General features: G+C 40.1%; 1 protein-coding gene across 15 annotated transcripts in view; it reads left to right on the top strand.

Annotated features, from left to right (window-relative positions):
• The window catches only part of SAP130 (Sin3A associated protein 130), an 82,521-nt gene that overhangs the window by 31,780 nt on the left and 34,618 nt on the right, over window positions 1-16,123 (top strand). For 13 of the 15 annotated variants that reach the window (XR_004819938.1, XM_035726508.1, XM_035726513.1 and 10 more), the window contains 4 exons: window positions 110-231; window positions 5,940-6,242; window positions 6,923-7,100; window positions 14,419-14,523. Coding sequence is in view for 14 of the 15 variants with exons in the window: in XM_035726508.1 (XP_035582401.1) it covers window positions 110-231; window positions 5,940-6,242; window positions 6,923-7,100; window positions 14,419-14,523 (708 nt within the window). In the remaining variant the exon portion in view is untranslated. The remainder of the gene's footprint in view (window positions 1-109; window positions 232-5,939; window positions 6,243-6,922; window positions 7,101-14,418; window positions 14,524-16,123) is intronic. The other 2 variants (XM_035726510.1, XM_027589207.1) reach the window with 1 other exon arrangement.

Here is a 16,123-nt window from a genome sequence, read left to right on the forward strand (position 1 = left end):
GTTGGTATGGCATATAAGGGTATGAAGACAATCTGGGGGATAGGATCATTTGAAAGTGAAGAAGAAGATAGACCCGTTTTGGTTCATATTATCTGTCTTCTATCTGTAGACCGTCTGTTCCTGTTCAGTTCCAGTACTTTTTGCCAACATACCCACCTTCTGCATATCCACTGGCTGCACACACGTACACCCCAATCACCAGCTCCGTGTCCACCATCCGACAGTATCCAGGTATGAGCCCTGCTGTTAAGAGGACTTTTAATATTCCAGTTTTTGCAAGCAATGAGATCAAAATTGAGCAGTGGGTATTTGTAGTGTGGATTTAATTATTCTACCGTCAATCTTCAGGTTCACATAAGGCTAAAATCTGAAACTTTAAGGTTTTAGATCACATCTCTGTGATCTGTAAAAAGGTTGCCACTTATTAGTATATTTGTATGATTTTATCCCACCCTGAGGATAATTATGTTAACAATTTGTTATACCCTAAAATGGCAGTACAGTTAAAATGGTAAAAGCCATACTTTTATGGGGTTTCTATTGTTTTGTGGGTATCTGTTGTGTTTTTAGTATTAGTCCAGTTATGCTCAACACTCACCATCCTGACTTGTAAATAATGTTCTTTTTGCCAATCCAGAAAAAAAATACTTAATCCTCAGGGTTTGTGTTTTCTTTTCCTATGAGACCCTCAGCTCACTTTAGGCAAAAGAAAGCCAATTGTCCAGATTGTGGGTGTTGCTCTTCTGTGCGAAACAGGACTGCAGCCAGGGCTCCATGGAGCTGTTGAGCACTTGAAGGGGGACCTGGTGCAAATGAATAACTGATTTTTTTTGTTTTACTTAATTAAAATTAGAGAAATTTTTAATATGTTTGGAACAACTTAGTGATATGAAACTACTGTTTCAAAATTATAGATTATATTGAATCAAAATACAAATAAAATATTTCTGATAAAAATTTATCTGATAAAAACTGAACTCAGTATCTGATTTGAAATGTGTTTTATTAGTAAAATATACCCTGAATTTTGAAAATAACATAATACGGAAAAGAGAATGTAAAGTATCTTACTATTAATTTTTATAATGATTATATTTTGAAATTTTAATATTTAGGATATATTGGGTTAAACAGGGTATATCATTAAAATTAATTTGGCATGCTTTTTACTTTATTAATATGGCTACTGGAAAATTTACAATTGCATGTATGACTTATATTTCCATTGGACAAACTTGGTCTAAAACGTCCAAATTCTAAGGTATTTAAATAGCTTTGGAAACAGGTTCCTCACTCACTGCATTGGGTTTTTTTGTCTTTGTTTTTCCATAAAACTTTCCCCCAAGGTTTATTTATTTATTTATTTATTTTAAAGATTTATTTACTTATTTGAGAGAGAGCATGCAAGGGGTAGGGGCATAGGGAGAGGGAGAGAGTCTCAAACAGACTCCGCGCTGAGCGTGGAGCCAGACACGCGGTTTCTCACAACCCTGAGATCATGACCTGAGCCGAAACCAAGAGTCAGATGCTTAACCAACTATGCCACCCGGGCGCCCCTCTCCAAGGTTTATTTTAATGTGGGGAAGTAGCTGATGAACTGTTCTGAGTTTTTTGTCCTGTTTTGCTGTACATCAAAGTAATAACATCTTTTTAAAGGAAACTTATAACTGTTCTTTATTAACAGTCCTATAAATTATTTATTAAACCATGTTTAATTATGGTCAAAAGTAGGATGCAAAAAGTATGGTAGAACCATGTTGACAATTAAGTAAATTTCATGTATGTGTTACACTAATTGCTGAAAATTCTTAAGTCTCTTAGTAACAGCACTTCCTTCAGGTTCCTTCATCTACCTCCGCCAGTTGATACTTCTATAACAATGCAGTCATGTTGCCTTTCTGGGGTAGGTAACTCATGACCAATATGTATTTCTCTCAATGCTATCCAACTGAAAAGGACCTGCAGAGGCTCTCTTGAGCTAGAACAATCTATGCAGACACTATCATTTTAGATAAACATTTATTTGTAAAAATCCATTGTAAGAGCATTGTCAGAAGTATTGGGGATCCTGCCAGCCATCTGTTTCTCTACATTATTATTTTTTCAAGTGTCTTCTTTCAACACTACAGTAGTCCTGATGGATAGAAACACAGAAAAATGAGTAGTCCAGTTAACAGCAATTTATTTCTTCCAATACCAATACTGTCCCTTGTTGGTGCAGATGACCTGTGTTATTTCTGAGACATGGCATGGATGGACACAACTGAAGGAATGATTTGTTAATCAGCTTACAATGTCCTGTTTTCAAGTGGCTCCTTTTAAATGATATAAAAGCAGATGTTTTCAAATCAGGAAGAGGACAGGAAAATTTATATATAATGGACCAAGTATGCGATTGTTGTAATACATAGTTTATGATAAATTAGACTAGTTGTTCATGGGCTCTGGTTACTTATAAAGATGGAATCTTGTTTGTTCATTAGGTATTAGATGTAGATATAAACATGTAATTATGAATATATATGCATAATTTTTATAGTTTGCAAGTAATCCCTCTCAGATTGCTCCTGAAATTTCACTTGCTTCAGAGATGTTTTCCACTTCATTCATTTATTTATTCATGCATTTATTCTTTTTTTAAGATTTTATTTATTTATTAGAGAGCACGAGCAAAGGGAAGGGCAGAGGGAGAAGGCAGAAGCAGACTCTCTGCTGAGAGGGAGCCGACACATAATGCGAGGCTCGATCCCAGGACCCTGGGATCATGACCTGAGCCCAAAGCAGATACTTAACTGACTGAGCCACCCAGGTGCCCTCATTCATGCATTTATTAATTTCATACTTACTGAAACCCTGTTATTGTATGTAAGGTCCTATGTTAGGCTCTATTTGTTTTTTGTTTTGTTTTTTGGGTTTTTTTAAAGATTTTATTTATTTTACAGAGATAGAGCAAACACAAGCAGGCAGAGCAGCAGGCAGAGGGAGAGAGAGAAGCAGGCTCTCTGCCGAGCAGGGAGCTAGACATGGAGCTCAATCCCAGGACCCCCGGGATCATGACCTGAGCCAAAGGCAGCCACTTAACCGACTGAGCCACCCAGGTGCCCCTGTTAGGCTCTATTTGTACAGTTGACTCTTAAAACTGTTCACTTTGAACAAACTTAGAGCCTCATAGGGAGATAAGACATGAAGAGCTCTTACTAGAGAGAAAGTGCCAAGTTCCAATAAAAGAAACTTGAACAAAGCCAGCCTACTTCTGAGCTAAAAGGTTATTTCTACTTGAGAGGGTAGGATTAGAGGTCAGGAGTGATTTCCTAAAGGAAGTGACATTTGGAAAGCCTCTTAGAATGCCCAGGACAGAACCACAGGGCAGCATTGGGGGAAAGCACTTTTCTGTGTGTGAATAAAGTATTAACACAGAATATGCACTCAGAATAGAGTGGTTTGGTTTTGGCAGAAATGTAGTGTGAGTGAGGATGCAGCACATGGAATGAGATGGATCTTGAAAGGCTTGGGGTGGTGACTAGACTGAATGTTCAATCAGGTGCCCATAACTGTTACTGAACAGAAACAAAGGTTCATTCACTTCTCAGGAAGAAACTAATAGCTTTGTTGGGTTGATTCTTTTTCTTTTTCTCTTTCTTTTACAAGGGAAGAATTGCAGTATAGCAGTAACTATGAATTTACATGTACTAACATTTTGCTATATTTTTCTCATTGATAATAATAATTTACCTTTTTAAACCACTATATGGTTTATAAAATTTAAATTACATCATTGTTTCCCCTTTTTTTAATTGAGATATCATTAACATGAAATACTAGTTTCAGGTGGATAACGTAATGATTCGATATTTGTGTATATCATGAAATGATCACCATAATAAGTCTAGTTAACATCCATTACCCCAGATAATTACAAATTGTTTTTTCTTGTGATGAAAACTTAGAGATCTGTCTTCTTAGCAACTTTGAGATACCCAATATAGTATTATTAAACATGGTCACCATGCTGTACAGTACATCCCCAAGTCTTATTTATTTTATAACTGGCAGTTTGTACCTTTGATCCCCTTCATCCATATCTCCCATCCCCCATTCCGTTTCTGTCAACCACCAGTCTGTTCTTTGTATCTACGAACTTGGTTTGTTTATGTTTGTTTTTAAATTCCACATATCAGTGAGATCATATGGGTGTTTTTCTGTCCTTGCTGGCTTATTTCATTTAGCATAATACCCTCAGGGTCCATCCATGTTGTCTTAGGTGGCAAGATTTAATTCTTTTTTAAGGCTAAGTAATACTCTCCCGTGTGTGTGTGTGTGTGTGTGTGTGTGTGTGTGTGTGTGTGTGTGTGTGTGTGTGTGTAGATATAAATGTGTGTGTGTGTGTGTGTGTGTAGATATAAATGTCACATTTTCTCTGTCCCTTTATCCATCAGTGGACCCTTAGGGTTGTTTCCATATCTTTGTTATTATAAGTAACATTTCAGTGCATATGGGGTGCATATATCTTTTTCTGGATTGTTTTGATGACTGAGAAGAAACATCATTTGTATTTTTCTTTCCACAAATAGAAATTCCTTTTCTTTTGCTTCCTGGGAATGCTGCTGTTTTCAGTTTTGTTGTTGAGTTTGTTTTTACTATACACAGTAGCAAAAAAGGAAACTTGCTTGTTCTCTCTCATCAGCGCATATATGGAATTTAAAATTCATAATTACTGTATATCAAAAATGCCTGTGATGGTGGATCCATCAATTAGAGCAAAGATTCTTGACCTGGGAGCCATGGATGGAGCTCAGAAGTTTTATTTTAATTATTTAGGACAGTTGCCTGGCTCACATTTGGAATTTAATAGATGATTTCCTTTTTCTTGTTTTAATGCTTTTCTAGTAATCTGCAGCAAGATCATATCACGCTGATAGGAGGTGAGGGAAAAAAACTCCAATATATATAGAGCTTTATGTAGTGCTTTGTTTAAAAAAAAAAAAAAGAGGTTTTATGGGGCTCCTAGGTGGCATAGTCTGTTGGGCATCAAACTCGGTTTCAGCTCAGGTCATGATCTTGGGGTTGTGAAATCAAACCCCACATCAGGCTCTGTGCTCTGCACAGAGTCTGCTTGAGATTCTTTCTCCCTCTCCCTCTGCCCCTCCCACTTGTGTTCATGCACTCGCTCTCTCAGATAAATGAGTAAATCTTTTTTTTTTTTAAGATTTTATTTATTGATTTGACAGAGAGAGACAGCGAGAGAGGGAACACAAGCAGGGGCAGAGGGAGAAGCAGGCTTCCTGCTGAGCAGGGAGCCTGATGTGGGGCTCAATCCCAGGACCCTGGGATCATGACCTGAGCTGAAGGCAGACTGTTAACAACTGAGCCACCCAGATGCCCCAATAAGTAAATCTTTAAAAAAAAGACTGGGCGCCTGGGTGGCTCAGTTGGTTAAGCGGCTGCCTTCAGCTCGGGTCATGATTCCAGAGTCCTGGGATCGAGCCCCGCATCAGGCTCCTTGCTCTGCGGGGAGCCTGCTTCTCCCTCTCCCTCTGCCTGCTGCTCCCCCTGCTTGTGATCTCTCTCTCTCTCTCTCTCACTATCTCTCTCTCTGTGTCAAATAAATAAATAAAATCTTTAAAAAATAAAAAAATAAAAAAAAGACTGGGGTGCCTAGGTGGCTCAGTCACCTGAGCATCCGACTCTTGATTCCAGCTCAGGTCATGATCTTAGCATCATGGGATCAGGCCCTATGACGGACTCCTTGCTGAGTGTGGAGCCTGCTTGGGATTCTCTCTTTCCCTCTCAAAAAAAAAGAAAAAAAAAACATAAAAACTGAAGGTTTAGTTCTTTTACAGTGGAATACTCTATTTTCGTTTTAGTGTTATTTTCTCTTTATGTGGACTATGTCTAATCAGAGCTAACATTCTTGTAGTCACTTTCTGCATCATTTTCAGTTTCTGCTCAGGCTCCAAATTCTGCCATCACAGCTCAGACTGGCGTTGGGGTGGCTTCCACAGTCCACCTAAACCCCATGCAGTTGATGACAGTGGATACTTCTCATGCTCGACATATCCAGGGGATCCAGCCAGCACCCATCAGTACACAGGGGATACAGCCAGCCCCCATCGGGACTCCAGGAATACAGCCAGCACCAATGGGCACACAGGGAATCCACTCAGCAACCCCAATCAGCACACAGGGACTTCAGCCTGCACCAATGGGTACTCAGCAGCCTCAGCCTGAAGGAAAGACTTCAGGTAATTTGAGTTTTTTGCGTGGAAGTTGGTGTAGAAGAAAGAGATATACTAGGTTTAAATCATGGTTCTACCACTTACAGGCTTGGTGGTCTTGAGTAATTTCTCTGTGCCTTAGTTTCTTCTTTTAACATGAGTTGCGTAGAATTTATCTGTCAGAGTCATTGTAAACATTAAAAATTATGTACATCAACAGCCTAATGTGCGTTTGCATGTGGTAAGAAGCACTCTGTAAAGTTGAGAGAGCAAATTCACCTTTATTATAGTGTTCTGATTCTGTTTAAGGTTTTCTTTGGACTTGTATGTAAAGCTGTAAAATTAATGTATCATTTTTAGGGATTGTTGGTATCATTTTTAGGATTGAGAGGCAATGGTATTTCACAAAAATTGTGGGACATTATTTCTTGAAGTATGCTACATACTTACCTGATTTATTAGTAGTTATGATTACACAGCAAAGAGAAATATGCATCAGCAGACTTAGTAACCTCTCTCACTTTGCCATCTGCTTTGAGACAGATGAACATTGTGTTCATTCCTTACTTTCTTGAAATTGGACAGTCATAGCATGGGTACTCTTAATTCTGGAGATCTAATTGTTTTTGTCTTAAGTGAAATTTTAGTAATGTTTCTTTTGTTTCCTTTTCTTCGTTGTTCTCTCCTGCCCCCTCCCTGTCCTCCAGCTGTGGTGTTGGCAGACGGAGCCACAATTGTGGCCAACCCTATTAGCAATCCATTCAGTGCTGCTCCCGCAGCAACAACAGTGGTGCAGACCCACAGCCAGAGTGCTAGCACCAACGCTCCAGCCCAGGGCTCATCCCCCCGGCCAAGTATCCTCCGGAAGAAACCCGCCACGGATGGGTAGGTAGAGCCAGTAGTGCCACACACAGATCTGCAGAGTGCTAAGACTACCAGTCCACCTCTAATTCTGGATATAATTAGTAGAAACAGTAGGCGCTCGTCCAGTGCTGGTAGCAGACTCTAAGCTCTCATCTTCTGTAGCATTTTTTAATCTTTCAAAATAACTTGACCACAGGCTTATTCAGTAGAGCCTTGCCAAGCAAAGACTGTAGGACAGTAAGAATCCATGAGTCATGGCGGGGGCGGGGCCAGTTTTATAAGCAGCCGTTGCATACTATAGGAGTTCCCTCTAGTTTATGGGAGTTTAATTCTAGACTCTCTGAGTAGCTTCTAATAGACCCTTCAGGCTTGTCTGGGTAGGCACGTTAATGTGTACTATGTATTTTTTTTCCTTATTGACAAGCATGAATTGTTGCTCAGGGCAGATAATATCCCAGGTGTATTAAGTAAGGGTCATATTTAGTAGCACAAGTGTACTGTGTCGTCATAGGACCTCTGAGTTGGTGTGGGTCCTGGGCAGGAAGGTATGTGCTGTGCCCTGAAACTTCACTTGAAAACTTGGGAGGTGGAAGATGGGCAGTCACACTTCAGAGAGCAGCATTTCTGTGGCTCCACGGAGCTCATGTGCTTCAACAGCAGAAGATTATAAAGGTTAAAGCATAGCGAGAACATAAGCTGCTACGTCTGTACGGGGTTTCCAGATGTGCAGGACTCTGCCTCAACCAGAGCCTCTTTTAAAGATAAGTCAGTCTGTGGCAAAGGAACCTTATCAGTGAAAATGCAAGGCAAAGTTCATGCTTAACATGGCAGGCTGAACACACACTTCTAAATTTCTTTTCCCCTCAAAACCCTATAGAACTTTTAGCAAAGAGGCTTTTTAAAAAGATGTAAACACACAAGGATGGGTAGAGTAGGAGAAGACAACAGCAACCAAACTTTGAAGCTGGAAAGCAGGTAGATGGGTGATCACTCACTTAACTGTGCAAAAGCTGAATTTTAAGTCTGTAGAGAATGTTGAGACGCATCCTCATTTAAATTGCTGAAGCTTCAGAAGGAACAGGAACAGAAAGAACAAGGGGTGGAAGGAAGCTGGGCTGAAATGTGTTTGAGAAGGTTAGAGCCCTGCATCCCCTTCGCTACCCACACTTTGTCGTACACTGCTCCTCCCAACCCCAGAATGTACCCAGAGGGCTAAATTCTGCAGCTGGTCCACTGGGATCAATCAGCATAAGGAGGGCCAGGAGTATTTTACCAGACACAGATCTGCAGAGTGCTAAGACTACCAGTCCACTTCTCCCTTTTAGCTGGCAGGACCCTGGCAGTTGATTGCTGTAGACAAAAAGTGAGATGAGGACTCCACTTTCTTTCTAGGATCATCCAGCCCAGGAGGAAAGATGCAAAGATACCAACACTAGGGATTTCGTAAGGTCAGGAACCAGATCACCCTACAGTGAAACTTAAAGTAGGCAATGTCTGGGGTGCCTGGGTGGCTCAGTCAGTTAAGCATCCAACTCTTGATTTCAGCTAAGGCCATGATCTCAGGATTGTGAGATCGAACTCCTCATCGGGCTCCGTGCTGGGCGTGGAGCCTTACTCTTTCGCCTTCTCCCTCTGCCCCTCCCCCACTCCTCTCTCTCTCTTTCACTGCCTCTCTAAAAAAAAAAAAAATAGGCAAGTTCTTCAAGTTCAGAGGTTCCAACCAACGTTAGTCCCCCACTCCTCATCATGAACACGCAACCAGGGATAACCAGGTATCTGAGGGGCCTTCTAGCAGTGCAAGATACAAACCATTAGACATACTGGAAAACGCAGCCTGGAAGACGCAGAAGCTAAGCAATGAGAATAAAACTAAAAACAAAAAGCAAAAGCAAATAAAGACCAAAACTGTGAATGCTGTCTTCAAAGGACAAAAAAAGATGTATCCATGAAACAGGAAGGCAGCACTACACAAAAGGAACATTTGGAGGACAAAAGAGCGTCCTGAAATTTAAACTACAAGAGTAGAAATCGAACTCAGTAGAAGAGTTGGAAAATACAGTTGAGGAAATCTTTCAAAAGTAGAGTTAAAAAAAACCAAAAAGATAAGAAACACAAAAGACAAGAAAATTAGTTCAGGAGGGCCCACCTTCAAGTAAAGGAGTTTCAGCAAGAGATCAGAGAAAAGGAAGGAGATCACTTCAAAATAATTCATAGAAAATTTCCAAACCTAAAGGGCATGAGTTTCCTGATTTAAAGAACTACGAAATGCCCAGCACAATAGACACTGTGGACACAAATAAACCGACACCAAGATAAACATCTTGAAATTTCACAACTGCAGAGATAAAAAGATCTTCCCCCTTCTCCTACACTTCGTCACCTCCCTACAACCCTTCTGCTGTGCCCCCGTAACTGACTGTGTCATCATCAGAATTCCCTGTATCCTTTCTCTTTGAGTGTACCGGCTTTCCTTTTTTTTTTTTTTTGGTGATACATAATGTATTTAGATGATACATAGTTCTTTTAATGTATTATACACATTTTCTAGAAAAATGGAATATTACATGTGATTTTACAGTTTTTTTCTTCATACAAAGTAGACATCTTTTCATATCACTACACATAGATCTACATTATTCTTTTTAAAGAATGCATAATATTTAAATATAAAGGTAGACCATCATATGTGTACATAATCACTGTCTTACTGATAAACCATTTGGATAGTTTTCCGTTTTTCACTCTTACAAACATTGCCGAGACAGACATTATCCTCCAATGGTCCTTGTGGACTCATGGTAGCTTTTAGGATAATTTCAAGAAGAGGGAACTCTGGATCAAGGGGTGTGTGCATTTTTAGTTTTGACAGATATTGCCGAAGTGCCTTCCAAAACAAACCATGAATTAACAGCCCCATCACATGTACAAGTTCCTGCATTTCCCTCAACCCCAGTCCTGGTTGTGATTTCTCTCTGTAGTCTGCATTGCTATAGGAACACATTCACATTTTTTTTTTTTCCGGGAAGAGCCTTGTAGAGAATCTGCCTATTTGCCACTGGATGGTGCTCGTTTTTGTGTGGACTTGGAGGGCTTGAAGTCTCCGAGGTAGAGTCTGGCTGCTGCCTCCTCCATGGGGCACACTGCTCTCATTTGCCACAGACTCTGACTAACCCCTCTGTGCCTGCCTTCTTTAACTAGAATCTGGTTCTCCCATGGGGTCTTGACTTCCTGCACTCTCTCCAAAGTAGTGACCGTCTTTCCTCCCCATCCTTCTGTCACTAGGCCTGGTGGTGGGGTTGATGTCTTTGTGCCTCACTGCCACTTTCATGCCATCCCTCTTGGAAAGCACTCAGTCTGTATTCAGATTTCATAAAATTTGCAGTTGAAAAAGTACTTTCACATATCCAAGTTATTCCAGGCACACTGCAACGTTTTCTAATAACTGAATCAGATAACAGTTTTAAATTCAAATTATTTAAATGAACTACCATTAAAAATTTTGCTCCTAGTCCACCAGTCAAGTGCTTTGTAGCCCCATATGGCTTGTTGGTCAGGGCAGCTCAAGAGGCTTGATCACATTCCAGTTGATTTCCGCGTATGTTTGTACATCCTTCAGAAGGTCCATAATGTCTGGCGCTCATTCTGTCCGAAATGATTTCCCAGCTCTCTGGCTTCTCAGTTACTTAACCGCTTCCCTGTCCTCCCCCCTCTATCAGCAGCACACACCCATAAGTGCAAGCTCTCCTTGACCTCTTCTGTCTTCAGTGTCCCACAGCCTACCTTCTGTCTTCCTACCTCACGGGCAGTGGTGTTGCAACAGTACGCACTGGGGAACCTTCGATCCATTGATGCTACCACCTTTTCATTATTCCTCACTGCTTTTCATGGCCTTTCTCTGTTCTTCCTGACTTAGTTTCTGTGGTCCATTACAATCACTTCCTTGCCCCCCCCCCTTCACTTTGTCAGAAATAGTCAAATCCAACTTCCCGCTGAATTTGTACAGCAGACTGTGGTGGGGTAAACAAGCTTGTTGACTGGCCTTGCTTAACCTCACAAACCTCCACTAGGATCTTACAGGGGACCAACACAGAATGCTTCCTAAGCCTCTCTCCTGGATAGCTTTTTACCTCTGCTCCTCTCAAAGCTTCCACACTTCCTCATCTGTGTTAGCCACCAGCTAATGAATTTGTTCCCTATTTTTTGAGAAAAATGGAACTTTCACCAACTCTAGCTTTCACATCTCCTTACCTGCCAGCATCTGTATCCCATGCTCTACTCATCTCATCTGTTCCTATGGATGGACTCTCGGTGCTTCGGTGCTTTGCTGACCTCAGCCTTTCTAACCTGCTGAGAACAGTGCTGTAACACTTCTCCCTCTCTCCTACTTAGTCAGCGTTTTCTTGCTAGTGTATCATTCACATAGCAGGTATAAACATGCTGTTATTTCTTCCATCTTAAAACTCTTCTGTTAAGTCACCTTGCTCCCCTAACTACCCCCCTTTTTGCTCCTATTTTCAAAGAAAATAAAGGAGTTATGTGTTTTTGCTAACTCCAGTTTTTCTTCCAGTTTCTTTCTCTATTAGCATTTTCACTAAGGTATGGAAAACTGCAAAGGTAATGCATGTATGGTGTAATTAGCACAAGTGAACACAGCATGCAACGCTATCTACATCAAGAGAAAGAACATTACCAACACCTCCCAAAGGCAGCTAACCAGTTTTTCTTTTGACCCTGTCGATTTGCTTTTCCTCTTTTTGAACTTCTACTGAATCATATATTAACATGTTTTTGTGTGAGTCCACCTTCCCTCCCTTGATTTGATGTAATGCACCCACTTTATTGCATGTGATTATAATTTTTTTATTGCTATATGAAACGCCATTGTATAATGATAGCAGAGTTTATCCATAGATCTTTGGGTTGTTTCCAGTTTGGGGCCTTAATGTTATCCTGAATGTTTTTGTGTATGACCTTTAATACAATGGTAAATGCATACCTAGGAGGGGATTTGCTGAGTTGTAAGCTGTACATATGTTGAGCTCTGGTAGACACTGGCAACAGTGTTTCCAAGTGTTTATACCCCTGTACACTCTAAGTAGCAGGTGGGGATCATCACTGCATTCATAATCACTAACACTTGTTATTCTTTAAGCTTGGTTATTCTGTGGCTGTGTAGTGGTGTATCTCATTGGGTTTAATTATTTTCTTTGTTTTCTGGGGGGTTAGTGGAGTTGGTCTTGTTTATTTTTTACGTTTTATTATGGAAAACTTGAAACATAATAAAATGTTGAACTTATGAATGTATACCCATCATTCAGTTTCATTTATCAATTTATCAGCTCATGGCCAGTTTTGTTTAATCTACATGCCTGCCCACCCCCTTCTCCATATTATTTTGAAGCAAATTCCAGAGAGCACATCATTTCATTTGTATATATTTCAGTATGTGAGTATGTGTCTATTGAGATACTCACTAAAAAATATAACCTTGTAATATCATCAAATATCTAGTCATTGTTCAAATTTCCAGTGGCCTCAAATGTCACAAAATTTTTGTTGATTTGAATCAGTATTCTGATAAAGTGCCCACATTGTGATCAGTTGATATGTCTCCTAAGACTCTTCTGTAGGTTTCATTCATCTCTTTTTTTGCGTGAGATTTATTTGTTGAAGAAACTTGGTCTTTTGTCCTGTAGACTTTTCCCTCTCCCTCCCTGGATTTTTTTCAACTGCATCCACATTGTATTAGTTTCCTAGAGCTGCCGTAACAAATTACCACAAATCTGGTGGCTTAAAACAACAGAAATTTATTCTCACAGAGGTGCCTGGCTGACAGTCAGTAGAGCGTGTGACTCTTGATGTCGGGATTGTGACTCTGCTGAGCCCCATGTTGGGTATAGAAATTGCTTAAAGATAAAATCTTTAAAAAAAAAATTATTCTCACAGTTCTGATGGCTTGAAGTTCTGAAATCAAGATGTCAACAGAGTTGGTTCCTTCTGAATGCACCCAGCGAGAATCCATTCCATGCCTCCTTCCTAGCATCCGATGGCTCTTGACACACCTTTGGCTTGTGGATACATCACTCCAATCTCTGCTTCCATATTCACATGTTCTTCCCTGTGTCTCTGTGTCTCAAATCTCCCTCTCCTTTCTGTGATAAGGATACCAGTCATTGCATTTAAGGTCTACCAAAGCTAGAAGGATCTTACTTTGAGATCTCTAACTTAGTTACATTTACAAAGACCCTGTTTTTTTTAGATTCACAGATACAGGGATTAGGACTTGGATATATTTTTAGGGACCACAATTTAACCCACTACCCCTGTAGTAAAGTTTTGCTGTTCTTGTCTCCTCCACACATTTTTTCTTAAGTTGTTACTTGAATCTAAAGCTTGATTAGATTTGCATATCTTTTTTTTTTTTTTGGCAAGAGCACTTTATAAATTAAAATGATGTTTGGTGGTTACCCTTTTTGAGATGCTAGCAGACTTGATGATTACTATCTAGATCCATTAATTAGGCTTTGCAAAATGGTATTTTCTGGTTCTAGCCATATTCTCTTAACCCACTCTTGTCTAGCATTTGCTCCCACCACTGTGCCAAAACTAAACATGTCACGATTACTCACCGCTTTCACATTGCTGAGCCCAGTGGTTCTCAGTCTGAGCCGTATGTGGCCTCTACTGCATGGCACAGTTGACACTAACTTAATCAACTTTTCTCATTTGACTTCCAGGAACTTTCTCAGGTCAATATATAAATACATAGACATAGGGGCGCCTGGGTGGTTCAGTCGTTAAGCGTCTGCCTTCGGCTCAGGTCATGATCCCAGGGTCCTGGAATTGAGCCCCACATCAGGCTCCCTGCTCAGCGGGAAGCCTGCTTCTCCCTCTCCCACTCTCCCTGCTTGTGTTCTCTCTCTCACTGTCTCTTTCTCTGTCAAATAAATAAAATCTTTAAATACATACATACATATGTAGACATAATAATCATGAACCTTACTATGGATTTCAGGTTTGATCATGAGTAGAAAGGAGATGTGGCGTACTAGAAGTATCAGCTAAAAGAGTCATAGCGGTTGCTTCCTGGAGAGAGATGGGCAGGAAATGGGGAGGGCTGGGGTGGGGACCTGCTGTATTTTGTTAAAACCTTTTTAGTGCGATTTGGCTTTTTCAATAATGTATTTTTATTACTTTGATAAAATTTTAAAATCTACTTTAAAAATGGCTTAGCCAGTGTAGTGCTTTTATTTTCCATAGGTATGCCTAGCAACTATGTACTTCATATCCTTTAATGCCCTCGGACTGTTGTTTTCTGGGTTTGTCTGGTCTCTTTCAGAATGGCAGTTCGGAAAACCCTCATTCCTCCTCAGCCTCCTGAAGTGGCTAGCCCTCGAGTGGAGAGCTCTATGCGGAGTACATCCGGGTCACCTAGGCCTGCAGGGTGAGCACATAAATGTTATCACTCTTGCTTCCAACTGCACATAATTGGAGAGGAAAAAGCCCAGCACATGTGACAAATTTTCTGTAATTGGCCTATGTGCATCTTTTTACATCCACTTCCTAGCTGTGTGACCTGGACACATTGCTCAGCCTCTCTGATTATTATTTATGAAATAGCCATACTTATAACATCTGCTTCATAGAATTCTTACGTATTTAAATGAAATGATGCATTTAAAGAGGACAGAGCCTGCCTCACAGTAATCCCCAATTATTATTGCTATCAAAAATGGCGTCATGGGGCGCCTGGCTGGCTCAGTTGGTCGGTTAAGTGACCAACTCCTGGTTTCGGCTCAGGTCATGATCTCAGGGTCGTGAAATCGAACCCTGCATTGGACTCTGCACTGAGCACAGAGTCTCCTTGAGATTCTTTCCCCCTCTCTTCCTCCCCCTGCTCATGCTCTCTCTCTCAAATAAATAAAATCTTTTTTAAAAAATGGCATCATGACAGTAGGTAATATATGCTGTTTTCTTTATTCTTTTTAATTCCACAAGTAATATTATTTTGGGAAAGAGAGAGACAATATAAAAATATTTAAAATGTAAAGTGAAAATCTTTATCCTATTCTCTATCCACCTTGCCAATCTCCCTAGCCAGAAATCATACTGATTGGTAACAGTTTTAAGTATCTTTCCACATGTCTTTCTCTATGTACACATGTAGATTGAGTCTTAAAAACAGGATCTTGCTGATTAGATTGTTCTGCATCTTTCAGTTTTTACTTATATCGGTAATAGCTTGCCATAGTGTGATGTATTTACACCATCATAAAACTTCAAGAAAAAATGATGATTGCCCTGTATGGGCCAGGTAACGTTTTTTAGAATCTGGGAATATAGGAGAATGACTAAGATGAAGTGTCCATTCTCTTTAAGCTTATTTTCTAGTAGATGTAGAGAAGTCAATATGTGAAGAAAAAGAAGGCAGTGTGAAAGGAATGTAAGGCAAGAGGCAATAGGCAATAGGAGGAAGAGGTGATGCCGTCCAGAAAGCCTTCTCTGAGCAGAGGTTTAAGAGCATGAAGGAAAAGCCACATGCTTCCTGACGTCCAACTGCGTCAGGCCAAGGAAAGAGCAGGGGCCAAGAATTTGATATAGGAGGACATGCAGTCGTTACTTTGCACATTAGTGCAGTAAAGCAAAAATAACCATGCAAGGGCAAGCTGTGAAAACTGAGCTTAATTTTAGGGGGTAGGGGTTGTGCTTATTCTCTTGACCTTTAAAACATTATGAAAATATTCAAAACTCTTAATGTCAGTTACCATATATAGAGAAGTGAAAAAAGTAGTAAAATTAATGTTTATTTGGTACACTGTCATTTAAACATGAGAAACACTGAGAATTAAAGTTTTATTTCTTTTTAAAAACTAATCGGGGAGTTGGAACATTACTCGCTGCCTTCACATTGTATAACTCAATGATGAAGAGCACAATAGTCCTTCCATGCATTGGTGAATTGTCATGCTCCTTTCTAAGTTTGGATCTGCTTCTGACATTTTAACCTTTGTCTTTTCAATGGTGGCAAATTATCTCCAAGAGTT

Source organism: Zalophus californianus, chromosome 3 (genome assembly GCF_009762305.2).
Source record: "Zalophus californianus isolate mZalCal1 chromosome 3, mZalCal1.pri.v2, whole genome shotgun sequence".
Taxonomy (NCBI): domain Eukaryota; kingdom Metazoa; phylum Chordata; class Mammalia; order Carnivora; family Otariidae; genus Zalophus; species Zalophus californianus.